This window comes from Tinamus guttatus, unplaced genomic scaffold (assembly GCF_059628265.1).
Source record: "Tinamus guttatus ecotype Peru unplaced genomic scaffold, ASM5962826v1 Tinamus_guttatus_pri_ptg000841l, whole genome shotgun sequence".
Taxonomy (NCBI): Eukaryota; Metazoa; Chordata; class Aves; order Tinamiformes; family Tinamidae; genus Tinamus; species Tinamus guttatus.
The window spans coordinates 168,534-188,972 of record NW_028289375.1 but is presented as its reverse complement, the minus strand read 5'-3'; the positions used below and the strand labels follow the sequence as shown (position 1 = coordinate 188,972).

Below are 20,439 nucleotides of genomic sequence, written 5' to 3'. Positions count from 1 at the left end.
GCAGTGACCATGCAGGACATCTTCATGGAGCACTGTCCTTCTTCCGAAAAGAGGGTGACAGAGAAAAGAATTAGAAGGTTTCAAGAGCCCAGGGACACGAGAGAAGACCTTTGTATGATATGCATCCCATTAGAGCATCATGCTTGCATGTGGACAGTGCAGACTGTGCCTAAAGGCAGAGGTGGGACTCCTTTGTTTGGGCACAGGTGGGACAATGAGGACACCCTAGGGCACTTGCCCAGCACCACTGCAAAAGGACATGACTTTCCTGGGAGTACCAGGCTCTATCTGCCAGAAACATGCAGTTGTGCAGGATGTCCCAGGCATCTGTCATGGCCCTTCAAGTCTATTTTTATGTCATTGGATGAAGAGTCTGACAGATGGCATTATGGTCTTGCATCATAAGGACCTACTTGTGTCCCAGCTTCATAGTGGGTGCTGCTCTACCAGTATTGGTCATCTGGGGTAATTTCTGATGGCCATGGAAATTCCCCACTTGGCCCCCAAATCATGATTTAGAAAGATATGGTTCTCCCAGCTGCTCCATCAGAGCCAGCAGACACTAGCACATGCCTTGCACCACCTCCGTCTCATCCAATGTCACCATGTGTTCCTGTGTGGCCACCTCATTCCCACCCTTCGTTTCCAGGGATTACCTGAAATGAGACAGATGCTGACTGCCGCCAGAGTTCCTCTCACCAGGCAGCTGACACTCACGCACACCCTGCAAACAGTTAATGTTACTCAGAGCAGGCACTTGATTCAGTGACACAGAAAGAGACCTGCAGGGACATGTGGGGTGTCTGGGATGTCCTGCACAACCACCTGGTTCTAGCAGATACAGCATGGGACCTTTAGGAAAGCCATGTCCCTTTGGAGTGGTGGCTGGCAAGAAGCCTACAGTGACTCATGTTTCTTAGGGGTATCCAATCAACAGGTTGCCACCATTGCCTAAGGCCAAGTCCTCCTTATCTCCAGCCAAGCATGCTTCATAAACGGGAGAGCCACATCACATCAAGGTCTCTACTCTAGTTGCCGCACCCTTATAGCTTTCCCTCGGTGGAAACTCTTCCCACACTTAGATGAGGGAAATGGGCTAATGATGACCTCAGTGTGGCAAATATCAGGCTGCCCAGAACTGGGTACTTCTTCAGTGGCACCTTGTCCTTCTGGAGAGGGGTTCACCTTTGTCACAGGCCCAAGGTGCCATTAATTACCCCTAGGAGGCAAATCCCTCTCCTGTTTCTCCCTGGCCTTGGACATTACAGATTTTGCTCTCTTTGTGGGAACCTCCTTTCAGCATAACCTTGACAAGTGCTCTGTACACAAGCATGTCCCTGCTGCCAAGTTGGGCAATTGCACACAGAGTGTCCTTGACTCTTGGTAACAGGTTTCTCCATTGCAGATCTCTTCTCTGTGCCACAGCTGAGGCTTTCCAACCCCAATATCCCACACAAGGGCATGCAGCCTGGGTCACAGAGGGGAGCAGATGGAGAGGCACGAGCTGTCACTGCATTGAAAGGCAGTTGGAATAATGGAGATGCTTTGAGACCACTCACATGACTAGAGAACTGTGATGGCAGAGGACAAGCTCTGCAGGCAGGAAGGTTAGGGGGGAAGAGCAGGATGGGGTGGATGTCCTTGATGTGAAGGGACAGCTCAGATGGAAGGAGTTCTTGCATGGTGTGGATCGCGGTCTGGGTGAGAGCTTGTGTAGGCTCCCTCTGGGTGAGGGAATCTGACAATCTGAAGGGCAATGGAGCTTAAGAAAACTAGAAGGTATTTAAGGACCACAGCCACCCAGCACAAGGATGGTCCATCCCGATGCTCATTAAAACTAGAAGACACTGTGGGAAATCAGCTTGGCTACACAGGATAGTATTGTCTACTTTGAAGGGATGGTATTACAATAAGGACAAAAACCAGGTCCTGTCTTAGGATAGATCAACCCTCCCAGTGATATGGGCTGGGGAATGTCTAGCTGGGCAGCAGCTCTTTAGAGGACCTTTGTGGGCAGTGAGCCAGCAACATGCTTTGGAGGCCACAGTGTCCTGGACTGCATGAACAGGAGTCCCCCTACTCTGTACTCATTAGAGTACCTCTAGATACTGCATCCAACTGGGGCTCTCTGCTCATTACATGAAGTGAGTTCAGTCTCAGGCCTCCAAGAAGGTTGGGGGCTGGAGCATCACTTGCCCAGCCTGTGAGGAGAGGATTCGAGTTTATTCAGTGCAAAGAAGTTAAGGGTTCTGCTGAAAAAAATCTTTTTTTTTTTTTTTCTTTTTGTCTGTGGGTCAGCACCTGACATGGCCTCCCCAGAGTCAGGCCCTCCTATTGTTGTGAGGTTGCTTTTCAGGCCTGGTAAGCACATGGCCTGCATAGAGAAGCTGAGGGCCATGAGCTTCTTTAGCCTGCTCAAGTGCCACAGCTAATGGGAAGAGAGTAGGAGCCTGTGACTGGCTGCAAGGTGGTTTCAGGGATGATGGAAGTTGTTCTGGTAGTGGGAAACAGTTTGAGAAGGGGAAAGAACCATCAACTGCAGCTTGAGGTACCGACTTGGCTTGAATAAAAGAGAAATGTCACTTAAGAGCAGTACTGTGGTGCAACAGGTCACCTGGATTGGACCTGAGATCAAGCCATGCCTTCAAAGAACAGTCACTAAGAACAGCGAGACATGGGAAAAGATAGAGAGATGCTGGGGTGAGAACAAGGTGGGGAAGCAGCCTGGGTGTCTACAGGCTGCAGGGGAACAGGCACAGGCATGGGAAAATGTAGGAGAGCCCAAGGAGTAGACAGCAGAGGGCAGTGCCAAAAACCTCCTCAGGAACTAGGTCTATGTCCTCTTGGTCATGGCTGGTGTGTCTGCCATTGAGGCCTAGGAGAAGACACTTCTTCCTTCTGGCAACAGGGCCTCCTTGCCTGCTTTCTCCCAGGGACACAAGAGGTCCTGGATCAGTGTCCTGCCCTAGGCCTTGAACACCCCCACCTACACACTGCTCCAAACAAAAGTCTTGGGCAAAGCATGATGGAAAGGATGTCCGTACTTAGGGACTGGGCCTCTGTTTGGTCAATCTGCTTGAAAACACACATGAAGGGTTGACTTGGCATCAGAGGTACCTGCACTTTGCATTTTCCTATGTTTAATCATGGCTTCCAACTCTCTGCTCTAATCAGCCCCTGGGGAGGCTTTGCTTGGTAATGAACCACAGAGGGACCCATTAACCCTCCAAGAAACTTGGGGATGTGCTTCTGACTTGAACTTCTTGAGAAGTTTCTTCAGTCTCCTCTCAGCATTGGTGGTTCATGGGCTCAGCACCAACTACTCCCAAGGGGTCAGTCGAATGCAAAACCCCTCAGGAGCCATGATTCTTGCCATAATTTTCTTCAATTTTCAGATCTTCTATAGCTAATTGGAAAGGATTGTATTAACAATAGACTGATTACAATGAGCACCTGGAAAAGAAACATGGCTATTTTTTTTTGAGCTTTCTTTATTCTTCCATTTTCTGAATCAGTCATATGCACTTTCTCCACTTCCTAGAGAGTCTCCAATGAAGTACAGACATGTGTGAAAAGTAATGTTTTTGAGGGGAGACCTGTATGAAGAACCTTCTTGCTCAGCTGCCCAGCTCTGCCAGTTCTCTCATCAGCCACTGGGGACTTGGATCACTGGCTAAAATCAAACTGTTTTTCTCACTCCAGTAGCTGAATGTTACAGCCTACAAGGAATAACCTTCCTTGAACCTCTTTTCACAAACAGTTAGTAAAGGCTGGATAGACACACAGTGAATGAGCTGGTTAAGAGACAACAAGAGTCTCCTGAAAGACTCCCTGAAGCTCAAAGCAGCAAGGGAAGAGTTGAGAGGTGTCTGAACGATAAAGAGCAAGGGATACTCAAACCATGGAAAGTGCAGATGTGCAGATCATCTGAATCAAAGCTGACTTTCAAAGTGATAAGTGTCAGACCCCATCCATGTAGTTGCCTCTGTCAAATGCAGTTGTCTGGAATTCCCTTTCTAGTCAATGCAGGGGAATAAGTGGTCTTAACAGACATTTGATTTCAGTACCACAGGGGAACACAACTACCCCCGGGAATCTCCAGCAGCACCAGCCTCTCTATGTGATCAAATTGAATCCAACCCCTACAGCAGATCTTAGTCATAAGCCAGATCATTCTCATAGAATAACAATAATTACCCCTTCTAAAACTTCTGGCCATTTTTAATGAAATACATTTTAATTCTTCTTTTTTGGCAGCACTATGTTGGTGCACAACATTGACCATGGCAATGAAGTAAGGCTGGAAGAAGATTCCTAGATAAAGTTCTCAGGAGGATTTGTGTTAAGGGCACCTTTGCTCTTTTCTGGACTATCACTTCTATCTTAAGCAGCACAGTGCATGAAACCCTGCTGAGGCAGTGAAGAACAGCGAGCCTGCTTTGGTGCCTCCAGGAGGAAGACTGTCTTCTGCCACAGACTGTCCTCTATCCCACTTCTACCCAAAGAGCAGCCCACAGCAGTCATCATGGAGCTGAGGCTCACCCTCATCTCAACCTGTGCTCAGACTTTGTGCTCTTTCATCCCACAGGCCTTTGATCCTGTCTTGCCAAACGCCAAACCCTCAAACCAAGCCCCAACCCCAGGCAATCCCACAGGTCTGCCTAGGGCACACACTTGCCAGGGCAGGGACAGAGAAGTGACCTCTCCAGTTGCCCCTTTTAGACATTTCTCAGGCTTCACCTTGCTGGTGAAGGTTGACTGAAGCCAAGCAGGGCTGCACTTGCTAGAATCCCAGTCCCATTCAGCTGTTAGCCCACATTTTCCTGCTTTATTCTTTCACTCTCACTGAAGCGGGAGTAGGGAGATTTGGCTTTCCTCAAACCATCCTTACTGTGCTGGACAATATTTGTGACTTCCTCCTTTGCAGCCTCTCTCTTCTTCCCCTTTCCACATGCTCCCTTACTGACTTGAAGGCCACATGCCAGTTCCCTCTTTAGGCTAGCTGGGCTCCAGAGATGTTTCCTAATTTTACCAACTGTTTGTATGGAGCATTCTTCTTCTTGACAGATGCTTACTAAATGGCTGCCTTTCCTGAGGTCCTCCACCCTTCAGAGCTGCTTGGAGCTGCTCTCCTCGGAATGGGGACCCTGGGGCCTTGGCTCCCAACAAGGACATGGTCACCATGGGGACCATCCACTCACAATGGCCTTATGGACATGATGCCACTGCCATCACAAAGCCCTGGTGGTTTCCATGGGGATGTTATTCTGATGCCCTGATTGAGACCACTGAGACCCTATCACGATGCCTTTGTGGGGACTGTGGAGGTCCCATCATGATTCCTTGGTGGAGACCATGGAGAAAGACGCCATCAAAATGTCTTGTTGAAAACCATGGGGATCCCATCATGATGTCTTTCTAGAGGTCCATAGTAGAGATCTACACAAGGCCAGCTCTGTTGCTCTGCCCACTAATCCTCATCCCTACAATCCTGACAGGCTCTCTGTCCGTCCCTAAGCAGAGCTCCCTGCATCCCACTGCTCTCTCCAGGGGTTCCTTTGTCCACATCACTTGCACCTTTCCCTGCCATCCCAGACCATCACTTCCTCACTCTTGCTGGAGTCTTCTCCCCTGAGTCACTCCCAGTTTAAGGCTCTCATCACCGGCTTGGCCACCTGGTTGATGACCATCAGGCCAGCAGATGGGAAGAGCCTCCATCCAAAGGATATGTGACAACCTGCAGCCTTGGTGCCCTGCTGTGGGCTCAGCTCCAGGTCCTCCTGCAAATCCTACTGAAAAAATAAAATGAAAAAGAAGAAAAAAAAAAAAAAAACGAGGGAGAGCAGGAAAGACCCTTGCTATTTGTCCTCTCCAATTTCATCTTGTAATAAGCTGGCATGAGGGTACATGAAAGGAATATGAATTATAGTATTTGAAATGCAGAATTAAATCATGAATATTTAGGACACATTCTCCTTCTTGCATCAGTGCATGCCCAGCTGTGCAGGGATGCTGCTGCTGGAGGCATAATCCGTGCATCACTGCTCTGTTCCAGAGCAAAGGCCACCACAATGGCACTGGTTGAAGACTCCAAAGCCCATGGACAGACCAGCAGGTTGTGAGGAAGCTCCAAAAGTGCCTTTGCTCACTCTGCCTGTTGACGGCACCAGTAGCACCTTTACTGGCTCCATCAGGCCACCAGGCAGGGGAAGGGGGATATCCAGGGAGTGCCAGGCACTCAAAGGCCGTGTCAGTGCTGTAGGGACCATGGGTGTGTGTGTGCAGGTGCTGTAGGTGGGCACATGGACCATTTGTGACTGTCACACCTGCCTAGCCTGAGGGATGGAGTGGGATGGCAGATTTCTTGAAGCAATCTCTAGGAAAGTGAAGGTGCTGCTGATGAAGTCCCTAGGCCTTGGTAGCCAGTGCTCCATCCGCTCTGAGGCCCTCATTAGCCCAGGCCTTGTTCATATCATCTGGAAGGGAGAGCAGAAATTCAGGAGAGGAGAGCTAGAAGGGTTTGAGAGGGCAGAGACTGGAGCAGAGACATGGTGGGGTGAGGATGCCTCCCATTTATGCAGCACCATGGATGTAGACAGGATGGGCTTTCCCTACAGTCAGTGCGGGAATGTCTTTGGGTACAGGATGGAAACGCAGGATGCCCTGGGACACTTGCCCAGCAGTCACTCCAAGGGGCATGATTTTCCTGCAGGTGCCCTGCTGCATTTGCTAGAGACACGTGATTGTGCTGGACACCCCAAGCATCTGACAAGGCCCTGCAAGCACTTTCCTATGCCATCAAATCAAGTATCCACACTGAATTACCAGAGCTTTTACTTAATGATAGAATCTTTCTATGCTTCGTCTTCATAGTTCCTGGGGCTGCCATTGTATTTGGCACCTGGGCTCATTTCAGATGGGCAAGGCAATTCCCCATTGGCCCCCCAACCCGATCCTCTAGGATGATGCAGGTCTCCCAGGAGCCGCATCAGAACAAGTGGGCACTGGCACAGGCCTTGGACCTCCTCAGTCTTTTGGACTGTCACCAGGGAGTGTTTGTATGTGATCAACTGACTCCCATCCTCCATCTCCAGTGACAGCAATTGCAGCCTACACAAGGAGCTCTCTTGCAGACCTCTGTGTTGTGCTCACTTCAGTTGTGGCAAGGGGAATCACACAACCTGCCTGTGGAGCTCACAGGAGTTTTACGAATCCCACTTCATGCCAGGGACTTCTAGACCAGCATGAGATGCCCAAACTGACACATCTGAGCAGATCCCTGAACCGTGTGTCAAGGAGCTCCCTTCATGTCCTAACTAGGTCAGAGATGAGAATCGGGTGTTCCACAGGAGCACATTTTCACCTATCATAGGTAGTGACCCTCTGATGAAAGAACTTGCAATGTTGGAAATAGTCACTCTCCACTCAATGGGAAGAGACAACAGGTGATTACTTCACTCTATTCCAGTGAACATTTCCCAGGAGGAGGGAGCACAAGGGACAGAGAAATTGGTGAGTTCAGATGTTCCTCTGCTCCTGAGCGGGGCCAGGCTCCTGAGACGGAGGCAGCTCGTGGCAGCCTGGCAGCACTGCCTAGAGACAGCCGAGTGCAGGAGCAGCTCCTGTGCCAAGAGCAGCAGGGCTGCGGGCACTGCCTGCTGCTGCGGACAGCAGAGGAGAGAAGGCAGTGAGAGGGGAACGGCAGTGTGGAGTGGGAGGACAGAGGAGACCTTCACAGCTCTTGACACGGTGAGTTTTTGCTTACAGGACAATGCTACGGAGCTTCTTGAAGGGGACATAAGAACTCATCACACCTCATGGGTGGCAACATTTTTCTCTTCTTTCCATGGCTTTTGCAATGCAGAGGAAGAGGAGCTGCTTCAGAGCAGGGATTCTCTAACATACCACCTAAGGGCAGGGCATCCTGCTGCCTTCCCCAACAGAAACAGCAGTGATGTGAAGCTGGGGTGTGCAGACAGGGTGAGAGGTCTGCACTTCAGAGCAGGGTCCCTGCACCCAAAGGTGCTGTGTGCCCGCAGCAGTGACTGTGTCGCCTGTGAAGGTCAGCGCTCAGCCTGCCCAGGGAGCTCCCCACAGCACTGAGGGGAGAAGTTCTGGGTGGGAGGATTATCCTCTACCAGGACAGGCTCCTTCTCCTGCTGGGAGGGTGCTGCGGGGGTCAGCTCTGCTCACAGGTCTAGCTGTGAGCACTTTTGGGGGAACACATTTCAAAAGGAAAGGCAGGGCAGGCATTGAGATGGTGCTTAGAATTTCCTTCCACTTGGTAAGAGGAAAATGGAAACACAACTGTCAGACTTGGACAAGAGACTGAGACTCATTAAGAGATTCAAAGAGCAGCCAAAGACTCTGCCAGGGACATCTGAATGTCCCCTCACCCATCTCTTAGTGCATAGACAGCACCAGCTTCTCCTGGGCTGCTGCATCACGGTTTATCTAAGCTGCTCCTTAGCACCTGCAAGCCTGGGGGTGCCCCTGGACAGTCCCCTTCTCCTGGGAGGTTTCTGCAGGGAGAACTGGGCTCATTTGTGAGTGTCGTTGTCCTTCATCTGAGTGAGGTGCAAGTACATGACAGTGAGGGACAAGGCTCGGTGATGAAGCAGGTTCCATGACAAAGTCCTTTTTCTCCTGTTGGGATACACAAGGGTTCATGCTGAGAGTGATTGAAATGCCAAAGATTTCTGTTCTATCTAAGAATGCTCGCACATTGAGGAGGCACCTTTGTGTGTTTCTGTGTGCACCATCATATATATTATATATATGCACATTTCTATATAAACAGACTCCTGCAGTGACCCTTTTGCAGAGGACACTGGATTTCCGCTTATTGAAGAGCCCTGCCATAGAAGGGGAGGCCGTCGACTCCTGCGGATTTTGTGCAGCAAAGCTACTCCTTCTCTCTGAAGTTTCTGGAATACAGGTGCAGATGGTGAAGTGGCATGAGGACAAGGTCTGTCTCTAGACATCTCAACATCTAAAAAGAGGTAAGGTCTTTCCTTGCTTCCATTTGACTGTTCTCCTCCCTGGCTGGAGTCAGATCTGGTGTGAGAGATTCAGACACAAATATCTCTGTTGAGAAGGGCAAGATTGATGGGGACAAATCCTTCGCAAAGCTCTCCTCCTTCAGATACAACTGGTGTGAGTGCTATATTCACCTCTCATTCTGGTGAATGGAGAGTATTCCCAGTAGGGTTTCCGGGTCTAGTCCCTTCCAAGCTATGTGAGACACCATTCCCAGGCATCTGTAGAAATACTAATGAAAAAGTAGTTTGACACATCCAATTACACCTGCAGCACAGCAGAAACAACTCCTTTGGAGCCATGGGAAGCCGGTCCCTGCCATTTCAATGTGGATCACCCGAAATGGGGCTGAACTAAGGGAGAGAGGAAATATGGGGGATTTTTGAGAAACTGAAATGGTTGGCTCAGACAATTCTGCTCTAAATTTTTGCTTTATTTCCTTCCTTGGACAGGACTCCCAAAGGAGCTAATGTCCAACAGCAGCTCATTCAATGAGTTCCTCCTCCTGGCATTCGCAGACACACGGGAGCTGCAGCTCTTGCACTTCTCACTCTTCCTGGCCATCTACCTGGCTGCCCTCCTGGCCAACGGCCTCATCATCACAGCCGTAGCCTGCGACCACCGCCTCCACACCCCCATGTACTTCTTCCTCCTCAACCTCTCCCTCCTCGATATGGGCTCCATCTCCACCACTCTCCCCAAATCCATGGCAAATTCCCTGTGGAACACCAGGGCCATTTCCTTTTTGGCATGTGCTGCTCAGCTCTTCCTGTTAATCTTCTTCTTTGGAGGGGAGTTTTCTCTCCTCACTGTCATGGCCTATGATCGCTACGTTGCCATCTGCAGACCCCTGCACTACGGGACCATCATGGACAGCAGAGCTTGTGTCAAAATGGCAGCAGCTGCCTGGGCCAGTGGTTTTCTCAATTCCCTCCTGCACACTGGGAACACATTTTCCATACCACTCTGCCAAGGCAATGAGGTGGAGCAGTTCTTCTGTGAGATCCCCCAGATCCTCAAGCTCTCCTGCTCTCACTCCTACCTCAGGGAAGTTGGGCTTCTTATGCTTAGTATGTGTTTATTCTTTGCATGTTTCATTTTCATTGTGGTGTCCTACGTGAAGATTTTCACAGCTGTGCTGAGGATCCCCTCTGAGCAGGGTCGGCACAAAGCCTTTTCCATGTGCCTCCCGCACATGGTCGTGGTCTCCCTGTTTCTCAGCAGTGGCACATTTGCCTACCTGAAGCCCCCCTCCATCTCCTCCCCAGCTCTGCATCTGTTGGTGGCTGTTCTGTATGCAGTGGTGCCTCCAACAGTCAACCCCCTCATCTACAGCATGAGGAATAAGGATCTGAAGAATGCCCTAATGAAACTGGCTCAGTCGGTGCTAGAAATAAGCTCCCTGTCCTTTCTAACAAGTGGTTCCTAATGCATCTCAGATAGTTCTGTGCTTTAAGCATTCTCTCTGTGTTTATAATGATTTTTTTACATAAGTTTTTGAATGCATCCTACTTTGCCAGAAGCATGAACTTACTCTGTGTAATTGCCATAGCTGCTATAAATATGTCTGTCCTTTTGTTTCTGTGTCAGTCCTGGCTTTGTTCAAATAAAAGTGGATTTCCTCACTGCAGTACTTGAAGGTTGGCCTCTCCTTCCAAAGTCAGATTCTAAAATGTGCTCAGGGACTTTCACCATCAAAGTATCTGTTTCTTTCTCAGGGCTCTCCAGGGCCTCCAGCAATGATCTCATAGATGATGAGTTAGGGGAGGAGGGTTGGATTCAGTTCTCACCTGTGGGTGCTCAGAGCTCCTGCAGGTGGTGAATGGTCAAGCCATATCTCTCATATGACAGGGCTGGAGATGGATATGGAGCTTCCAGGAGAGCACAGGACATCTCCAAAGGCACCATGTTCCTAGCAGTGAATGGTGATTCAGAAACTCAAGGGGAGCCACTCAAATGGAAAGGGCAAAAGCAATGAATGTCCAGGCTAGGGAGAGCTCTGCAGTGCTGCAAGAGGCAGTGGGGACCCAGGAGGCCCAGGGAAGGGAGCCTGCAGAGTCACTGAGGTCACCTTCAGTGTCAGTGTTTGGCTGCCTGGGCAGCTCCTTCCTGCCGGCCTCGGTGCCTGTAGCCAGAGGACCAGCCGGCCCTGCCCAGCCTCCCTCCCAGCTCAGAGGCCAAGGACGGCTCTGCACCAACCCCAACGTGGTACAAGGCTGGGGCCAGCAGGGTTTGTGGGGGGACAGGGCAGTGCGGGCTGTCATGGGGACCATGTCAGAGGGACATTTCCCCAGGGCTGAGCACCCTGTCCTGGGTGCAGTCTGCACAGTGGAGCCAGGGAGCCGTGTGCGGGTGCAGGGATGGGCACACATGGAAGCCCCCGTGTTCCGCTTGGGAGAAGGGAATCTGCCAGGAGCTCTCCCACCCCTGCCCCACCAGCACCAGTGATGACCAGCCCTGCTGCTGCACTCACAGTTTCTCGGTGCTGAACCCGATCACGTCCCCAAGCTGCTCCCTACAGCTGACTGAAGGGGTATCCATGGGGCCTGAGAAATTCCTGCTCCTCACAAGCTGCTTGTTCAAGGCAATGCTGGAAGAAAAGGCCTGGCACAATCCTGGCATGTCCCTTTGGAGTGGTGGCTGGCAAGAGGCCTACAGTGACTCATGTTTCTTACCAGTGTCCAATCAACAGGATGCCACCATTGCCTAAGGCCAAGTCCTCCATATCTCCAGCCAAGCGTGCTTCATAAACGGGAGAGTCACATCACATCAAGGTCTCTACTCTAGTTGCCGCACCCTTATAGCTCTCTCTCGGTGGAAACTCTTCCCACACTTAGATGAGGGAAATGGGCTAATGATGACCTCAGAGTGGCAAATCACAGGCTGCTCAGATCCAGGTACTTCTTCAGTGGCACCTTGTCCTTCCGGAGAGGGGTTCACCTCTGTCACAGGCCCAAGGTGCCATTAATTACCCCTAGGAGGCAAATCCCTCTCCTGTTTCTCCCTGGCCTTGGGCATTACAGATTTTGCTCTCTTTGTGGGAACCTCCTTTCAGCATAACCCTGACAAGTGCTCTCTACACAAGTGTGTCCCTGCTGCCAAGTTGGGCAATTGGACACAAGAGTGTCTTTGACTCTTGGTAACAGGTTGCACCATTGCAGATCTCTTCTCTGTGCCACAGCTGAGGCTTTCCAACCCTAATATCCCACACAAGGGCATGCAGCCTGGGTCACAGAGGGGAGCAGATGGAGAGGCACGAGCTGTCACTGCATTGAAAGACGGTTGGAATAATGGAGATGCTTTGAGACCACTCACATGACTGGAGGACTGTGATGGCAGAGGACAAGCTCCGCAGGCAGGAAAGTTAGGGGGGAAGAGCAGGATGGGGTGGATGTCCTTGATGGGATGGGACAGCTCAGATGGAAGGAGCTCTTGCATGGTGTGGATCAAGGTTTGGGTGAGAGCTTGTGTAGGCTCCCTCCGGGTGAGGGAATCTGACAATCTGAAGGGCAATGGAGCTTAGGAAAACTAGAAGGTATTTAAGGACCACAGCCACCCAGCACAAGCATGGTCCATCCCGAAGCGCATTAAAACTAGAAGACACCTTGGGAAAGAAGGACAAAAACCAGGTCCTGTCTTAGGACAAATGAACCCTCCCAGTGATATGGGCTGGGGAATGTCTAGCTGGGCAGCAGCTCTTTGGAGGACCTTTGTGGGCAGTGAGCCAGCAACATGCTTTGGAGACCACAGTGTACTGGACTGCATGAACAGGAGTCCCCCTACGCTGTACTCATTAGAATACCTCTAGATACTGCATCCAACTGGGGCTCTCTGCTCATCACATGAAGTGAGTTCAGTCTCAGGCCTCCAAAAAGGTTGGGGGCTGCAGCATCACTTTCCCAGCCTGTGAGGAGAGGATTCGGGTTTATTCAGTGCAAAGAAGTTAAGGGTTCTGCAGAAAATATCTTTTTTTTTTTTATTTTTTCTTTTAGCCTGTGGGTCAGCACCTGACATGGCCTCCCCAGAGTCAGGCCCTTCTATTGTTGTGAGGTTGCTTTTCAGGCCTGGTAAACACATGGCCTGCATAGAGAAGATAAGGGCCATGAGCTGCTTTAGCCTGCTCAAGTGCCACAGCTAATTGGAACAGAGCAGGAGCCTGTGACTGGCTGCAGGGTGGTTTCGGGGATGATGGAAGTTGTTCTGGTAGTGGAAAAGAGTTTGAGAAGGGGAAAGAACCACCAACTGCAGCTTGAGGTACCGACTTGACTTGAAGAAAAGAGAAATGTCACTTAAGAGCAGTACTGTGGTGCAACAGGTTGCCTGGTTTGGACCTGAGATCAAGCCATGCCTTCAAAGAACAGTCACCAAGGACAGAGAGACATGGGAAAAGATAAAGAGATGCTGGGGTGAGAACAAGGTGGGGAAGCAGCTTGGGTGTCTACAGGCTGCAGGGAAACAGGCACAGGCATGGGAAAGTGTAGGAGAGCCCAAGGGAGAGACAGCTGAGAGCAGTGCCAAAAATCTCCTCAAGAACTAGGTCTACGTCCTCTTGGCCATGGCTGGTGTGTCTGCCATTGAGGCCTAGGAGAAGACACTTCTTCTTTCTGACAACAGGGCCTCCTTGCCTGCTTTCCCCCAGGCACACAAGGTGTCCTGGCTCAGTGCCCTGCCCTAGGCCTTGAACACTCCCACCCACACACTGCTCCAACCAAAAGCCTTGAGCAAAGCATGGTGGAAAGGATGTCCGTACTCAGGGACTGGGCACCTCTATTTGGTCATTCTGCTTGTTAACACACATGAAGGGTTGTCTTGGCATCAGAGGAACCTGCACGTTGCCTTTTCCTATCTGCAATCACGACTTCCAACTCTCTGCTCTAATCAGCCCCTGGGGAGGCTTTGCTTGGTAATGAACCACAGTGGGACCCATTAACCCTCCAAGAAACTTGGGGATGTGCTTCTGACTTCAACTTCTGGAGAAGTTTCTTCAGTCTCTTCTCAGCATCAGAGGTTCATGGACTCAGCTCCAACTATTCCCAAAGCATCAGTAAAATGCGAAACCCCTCAGGAGCCATGATTCTTGCCATAATTTTCTTCAATTTTCAAATCTGCTATAGCTAATTGGAAAGGAGTGTCTTAACATTAGACTGATTACAATGAGCACCTGGAAAAGAAAGATAGATATATTTTTTTTGAGCTTTCTTTATTGTTCCATGTTCTGAATCAGCCATACGCACGTTCTCCAGTTCCTAGAGTGTCTTCCAATGAAGTCTGGACATGTGTGAAAAGCAGTGTTTTTGAGGGGAGACCTGTATGAAGAACCTTCTTGCTCAGCTCCCCAGCCCTGCCACTTCTCTCATCAGCCACTGGGGACTTGGATCACTCTGGCTAAAACCAAACTGTTTTTCTCACTCCAGTAGCTGAATGCTACAGCTCATGTGCACCAATTCCCACCTGAACTACCTGCAAACATGTAAAAGTATTAAGTATGATAAAACAAAATAACCTGGATCCTATGTCAATAGGAAACAAAATCCAAACCTCAACTGTAGGTTGAATCCTGAGTTGCCTCCAGGGAGCTTCACAGCCTACAAGGAATAACCTTCCTTGAACCTCTTTTCACAAACAGTTAGTAAAGGCTGAATAGACACACGGTGAAGAAGCTGGTTAAGAGACAACAAGAGTCTCCTGAAAGACTCCCTGAAGCTCAAAGCAGCAAGGGAAGAGTTGAGAGGTGTCTGAGAATGATAAAGAGCAAGGGGAGGAGGAAGACTTAAAAAAAAAAAAAAAAAAAAAGGGAAGTGCAGATGTGCAGATCATCTGAATCAAAGCTGACTTTCAAAAAGTTCAGGTTAATCAGGCTTGCAGAGATATGTGAGGGATTGGTGAAAGTGTGTATATGAGGAGGCAGATTCCCCCCCCCCATGTCTGACCCTATCCGTGCAGATGTCTCTGTCAAATCCAGTTGCCTGGATTTCCCTTTCTAGTCAACGGAGGGAAATAAGTGCTCTTAACAGACTTTTGATTTCAGATGTATTTCCTAATGACAAGCTAAGGACAAGCTAAGGACAAGCTAATGACAAGCTAAGGTTTCCTGCAGGAACTGCCTCCAAAATTTTCAGCACTGCAGGGGAACACAACGAGCCCAGGGCATCTCCAGCAGTGCCAGCCTCTCTATGTGATCAAATGGAATCAATCCCCTAATGCAGATTTTAGCCATAAGTGAGAACATTCCCAAAGAATAACAAAGATTGCCTTTTACAAAACTTCAGGCAGTCTTTAACAATTTGAAATACATTTTCATTCTTCTAATTTGGCAGCACCATGTTCGTGCACTACTTTTACCATAGCCATGAAGTAAGGCAAGAAGCAGAGCCCTAGATAAAGCTCTCAGGAGGATCTGTGCTAAGGCCACCTCTGCTCTTTTCTGGACTATCACCTCTATCTTAAGTAGCACAGTGCATGAAACCCTGCTGAGGAAGTGAAGAACAGCGAGCCTGCTTTGGTGCCTCCAGGAGGAAGACTGTCTTCTGCCACAGACTGTCCTCCATCCCACTTCTACCCAAAGAGCAGCTCACAGCAGTTATCGTGGAGCTGAGGCTCACCCTCATCTCAGCCTGTGCTCAGACTTTGTGCTCTTTCATCCCACAGGACTTTGATCCTGTCTTGCCAAATGCCAAACCCTCAAACCAAGCCCCAACCCCAGGCAATCCCACAGGTCTGCCCAGGGCACACACTTGCCAGGGCAGGGAGAGAGAATTGACCTCTCCAGTTGCCCCTTTCAGACATTTCTCAGGCTTCACCTTGTTGGTGAAGGTTGACTGAAGCCAAGCAGGGCTGCATTTGCTAGAATCCCAGTCCCATTCAGCCATGAGCCCACATTTTCCTTCTTCATTCTTTTACTCCCACTGAAGCAGGAGCAGGGAGATTTGGCTTTCCCCAAACCATCCTTACTTTACCAGACAATATTTCTGACTTCCTCCTTTGCAGCCTCTCCCTTCTTCCCCTTTCCACATGCTGCCTTATTGACTTGAAGGCCACATGCCAGTTCCCTCTTTAGGCTAGCTGGGCTCCAGAGATGTTTCCTAATTTTACCAACTGTTTGTATGGAGCATTCTTCTTCTTGACAGATGCTTACTAAATGGCTGCCTTTCCTGAGGTCCTCCACCCTTCAGAGCTGCTTGGAGCTGCTCTCCTCAGAGTGGGGAACCTGGGGCCTTGGCCCCCAACAAGGACATTGTCACCACGGGGATCGCCTGCTCACAATGGCCTTATGGGCAGGCTACCACTGCCATCACAAAGCCCTGGTGGTTTCCATGGGGACCCTATCATCATGCCCTGCTGGACACCATGGCAGACCCCCTCATGATGCCTTTGTGGGGACTATGGAGGTCCCATCATGATTCCTTGGTGGAGACCTTGGAGAAAGACGCCATCACAATGTCTTGGTGAAAACCATGGGGATCCCATCATGATGCCTTTCTAGAGATCCTTAGAAGAGATCTACACAAGGCCAGCTCTGTTGCTCTGCCCACTAATCCTCATCCCTACAATTCTGACAGGCTCTCTGTCCGTTCCTATGCAGAGCTTCCTGCATCCCCCTGCTCTCTCCAGGGGTTCCTTTGTCCACATCACTTGCACCTTTCCCTGCCATCCCAGGCCATCAATTCCTCACTCTTGCTGGAGTCTTCTTCTCCCCTGAGTCACTCCCAGTTTAAGGCTCTCATCACCGTCTTGGCCACCTGGTTGATGACCCTCAGGCCAGCAGATGGGAAGAGCCTCCATCCAAAGGAAATGTGACAACCTGCAGCCTTGCTGCCCTGCTGTGATCTCAGTTCCAGGTCCTCCTCCAAATCCTACTGAAAAAATAAAATGAAAAAGAAGAGAAAAAAAAGTGAGGGAGAGCAGGAAAGACCCTTACTATTTGTCCTCTCTAATTTCATCTTGTAATAAGCTGGTATAAGGGTACATGAAAGCAATATGAATTATAGTATATGAAATGCAGAATTAAATCATGAATATTTAGGACACATTCTCCTTCTTGCATCAGTGCATGCCCAGATGTGCAGGGATGCTGCTGCTGGAGGCATAATCTGTGCATCAGTGCTCTGTTCCAGAGCAAAGGCCACCACAATGGCACTGGCTGAAGACTCCAAAGCCCATGGACAGACCAACAGGTTGTGAGGAAGCTCCAAAAGTGCCTTTGCCCACTCTGCCTGTTGACAGCACCAGCAGCACCTTTGCTGGCTCCATCAGGCCACCAGGCAGGGGAAGGGGGATACCCAGGGAGTGCCAGGCACCCAAAGGCCGTGCCAGTGCCATAGGGACCATGGGTGTGTGTGTGTGCAGGTGCTGTAGGTGGGCACATGGACCATTTGTGACTGTCACACCTGCCTAGCCTGAGGGATGGGGGAGGATGGTAGATTTCTTGAAGCAAGCTCTAGGAAAGCGAAGGTGCTGCTGAAGAAGTCCCTAGGCCTTGGCAGCCAGTGCTCCATCCACTCTGAGGCCCTCATTAGCCCAGGCCTTGTTCATATCATATGGCGCAGTGAGCAGAAATTCAGGAGAGGAGAGCTAGAAGGGTTTGAGAGGGCAGAGACTGGAGCACAGACATGGCGGGGTGAGGATGCCTCCCATTTATGCAGCACCCTGGATGTAGACGGGATGGGCTTTCCCTACAGACAGTGCTGGAATGTCTTTGTTTGCGTACAGGATGGAAACGCACGATGCCCTGGAGCCCTTGCCAAGGGACATGATTTTCCTGCAGGTGCCCTGCTGCATTTGCTAGAGACACGTGGTTGTGCTGGACACCCCAAGCATCTGACAAGGCCCTGTTAGCACTTTTCTATGCCATCAAATCAAGTATCCACACTGAATTACCAGAGCTGCTGCTTAGTGCTATATCTTTCTATGCCTCATCTTCATATTTCCTGGAGCTGCCATTGTATTTGGCATCTGAGGTCATTTCAGATGGACAAGGCAATTCCCCAGAGGCCCCCGACCCGATCCTCTAGGATGATGCAGGTCTCCCAGGAGCCGCATCAGAGCAGGTGGGCACTGGCACATGCCTTGGACCTCCTCAGTCTTTTGGACTGTCACCAGGGAGTGTTTGTGTGTGATCAACTGACTCTCATCCTCCATCTCCAGTGACTGCAATTGCAGCTTAGACAGAGAGCTCTCTTGCAGACCTCTGTGTTGTGCTCACTTCAGTTGTGGCAAGGGGAATCACTTGACCTGCCTGTGGAGCTCACAGGAGTTTTACGAATCCCACTTCATGCCAGGGACTTCTAGACCAGCATGAGATGCCCAGACTGACACATCTGAGCAGATCCCTGAACCATGTGTCAAGGAACTCCCTTCTTGTTCTAACTAGGTGTCCTGCCTAGGTCAGAGATGAGAATTGGGGGTTCCACAGGAGCATATTTTTATCTCTCTTAGGTAGCGATCCTCTGATGATAGAACTTGCAATGTTGGAAGTAGTTGCTCTCCATTCAATGGGAAGAGACAACAGGTGATTACTTCACTCTATGCCAGTGCACATTTCCCAGGAGGAGGGAGCACGAGGGACAGAGAAATTGGTGAGTTCAGCTGTTCCTCTGCTCCTGAGCGGGGCCAGGCTCCTGGGACGGAGGCAGCTCGTGGCAGCCTGGCAGCACTGCCCAGAGACAGCCGAGTGCAGGAGCAGCTCCTGTGCCAAGAGCAGCAGGGCTGTGGGCACTGCCTGCTGCTGCGGACAGGAGAGGAGAGAAGGCAGCGAGAGGGGAATGGCAGTGTGGAGCGGTAGCACACAGGAGACCTCCACAGCTCTTGACATGGTGAGTTTGTGCTTACAGGACAATGCTACGGAGCTTCTGGAAGGGGACATAAGAACCCATCACAGCCCATGGCTGGCAACATTTTTCTCTTCTTTCTTCTGGCTTTTGCAGTGCAGAGGAAGAGGAGCTGCTTCAGAGCAGGGATTCTCTAACATACCACCTATGAGCAGGGCATCCTGCTGCCTTCCCCAACAGAAACAGCAGTGCTGCGGGGGTCAGGTCTGCTCACAGGTCTAGCTGTGAGCACATTTCAGGGGGCACTTTGCAAAAGGAAAGGCAAGGCAGGCATTTCCTGAAAGAGAAGCCAGTGAGGTAGTGCTTACATTTTTCTTCTACTTGGTCAGAGGAAAATGGAAACAAAACTATGAGATTTGGACAACAGTTTGAGACTCATTAAGAGATTCAAGGAGTAGCCAAAGAATCTGCCAGGGACTTCTGAATGTCCCCTCACCCATCCCTCAGTTCATAGACAGCACCAGCTTCTCCTGGGGTGCTGCATCAGGGTCTATCTGAGCTGCTCCTTAGCACCTGCAGACATGGGGGTACCCCTGGACAGTCCCCTGCTCCTGGGAGGTTTCTGCAGGGAGAACTGGGCTCACTTGTGAGTATCGTTGTCCTTCATGTGAGTGAGGTGCAAGTACACGACAGTGATGAAGCGGGTCCCATGACAAAGTCCAAACAAGGGTTTTTTTTTTTTTTTTTTCCTGTTGGAATGCACAAGGGTTTATGCTGAGAACGACTGAAGCGCCAAAGTTTTCTGATCTATCAAATAATGTTCCCTCAGTGAGTAGGCACCTTTGTGTGTTTGTGTGTGCACCATCATATATATTATTTATACGCATGCTTATATATCAACAGACTCCTCCACTTATCCTTTTGCAGAGAAGATTTGAATTCTAAATGTTGAAGAGCCCTGCCATAGGGGTGGACATTGCCTCCTGCAGGTTGTGTGCATCAAAGCTACTCCTTCTCTCTGCAGTGCCTGGAATAAGGGTGCAGGGTGCAGGGTTAAAAGAGGCATGAGGACAAGGTCTATCTTTAGGCATCTCAACATGTAGAAAGGGTAAGGTCTATCCTTGTTTCCCTTTGACTGTTGTTCTCCCTTGTTGGAGTGAGATCTGGTGTGGCAGACTCAGATACCAATATCTCTGTTGAGGAGGGCAAGACTGATGGGGGTGATTCCCTCACAGAGCTCTTCTCCTTCACATACAACTAGTGTGAGGGCTGTATTCAGCTCTCATGCTGGTGAATGGAGAATATTCCCACGTGGTCTCTGGACTAAGTCCATTCCAAGCAATGCAATATGCCATTCCAAGGCATCTCCACAAATAATAGTCAGACTAGTGCATCTATTTCCACCTGCAGCAAAGCAGAAACAACTCCTCCGGAGCTATGGGCAGGAGTCCCTGCTGAACTTGGCACACTCAGCCAGTTCAAAGTGGAGCACCAGAAAGGGAGCTGAAATAAGGGAGAGAGGAAATGTGGGGAGTTCCTTGAGAAACTGAAATGGTTTGGTTCAGAAAAGCCTGCCTTAAATTTTGGCTTTCTTTCCTTCCTTGGACAGGACTCCTGGGCCCCGAAGGAACTA

General features: G+C 50.1%; 1 protein-coding gene across 1 annotated transcript; it reads left to right on the top strand.

Annotated features, from left to right (window-relative positions):
- Positions 1 to 9,508: 9,508 nt before the first annotated feature.
- On the top strand, positions 9,509 to 10,468 carry LOC148591384 (olfactory receptor 14A16-like). Its single transcript, XM_088537669.1, has one exon. The coding sequence runs from the start codon at positions 9,509 to 9,511 to the stop codon at positions 10,466 to 10,468; it is 960 nt and encodes a 319-aa protein (XP_088393795.1).
- Positions 10,469 to 20,439: the final 9,971 nt, after the last annotated feature.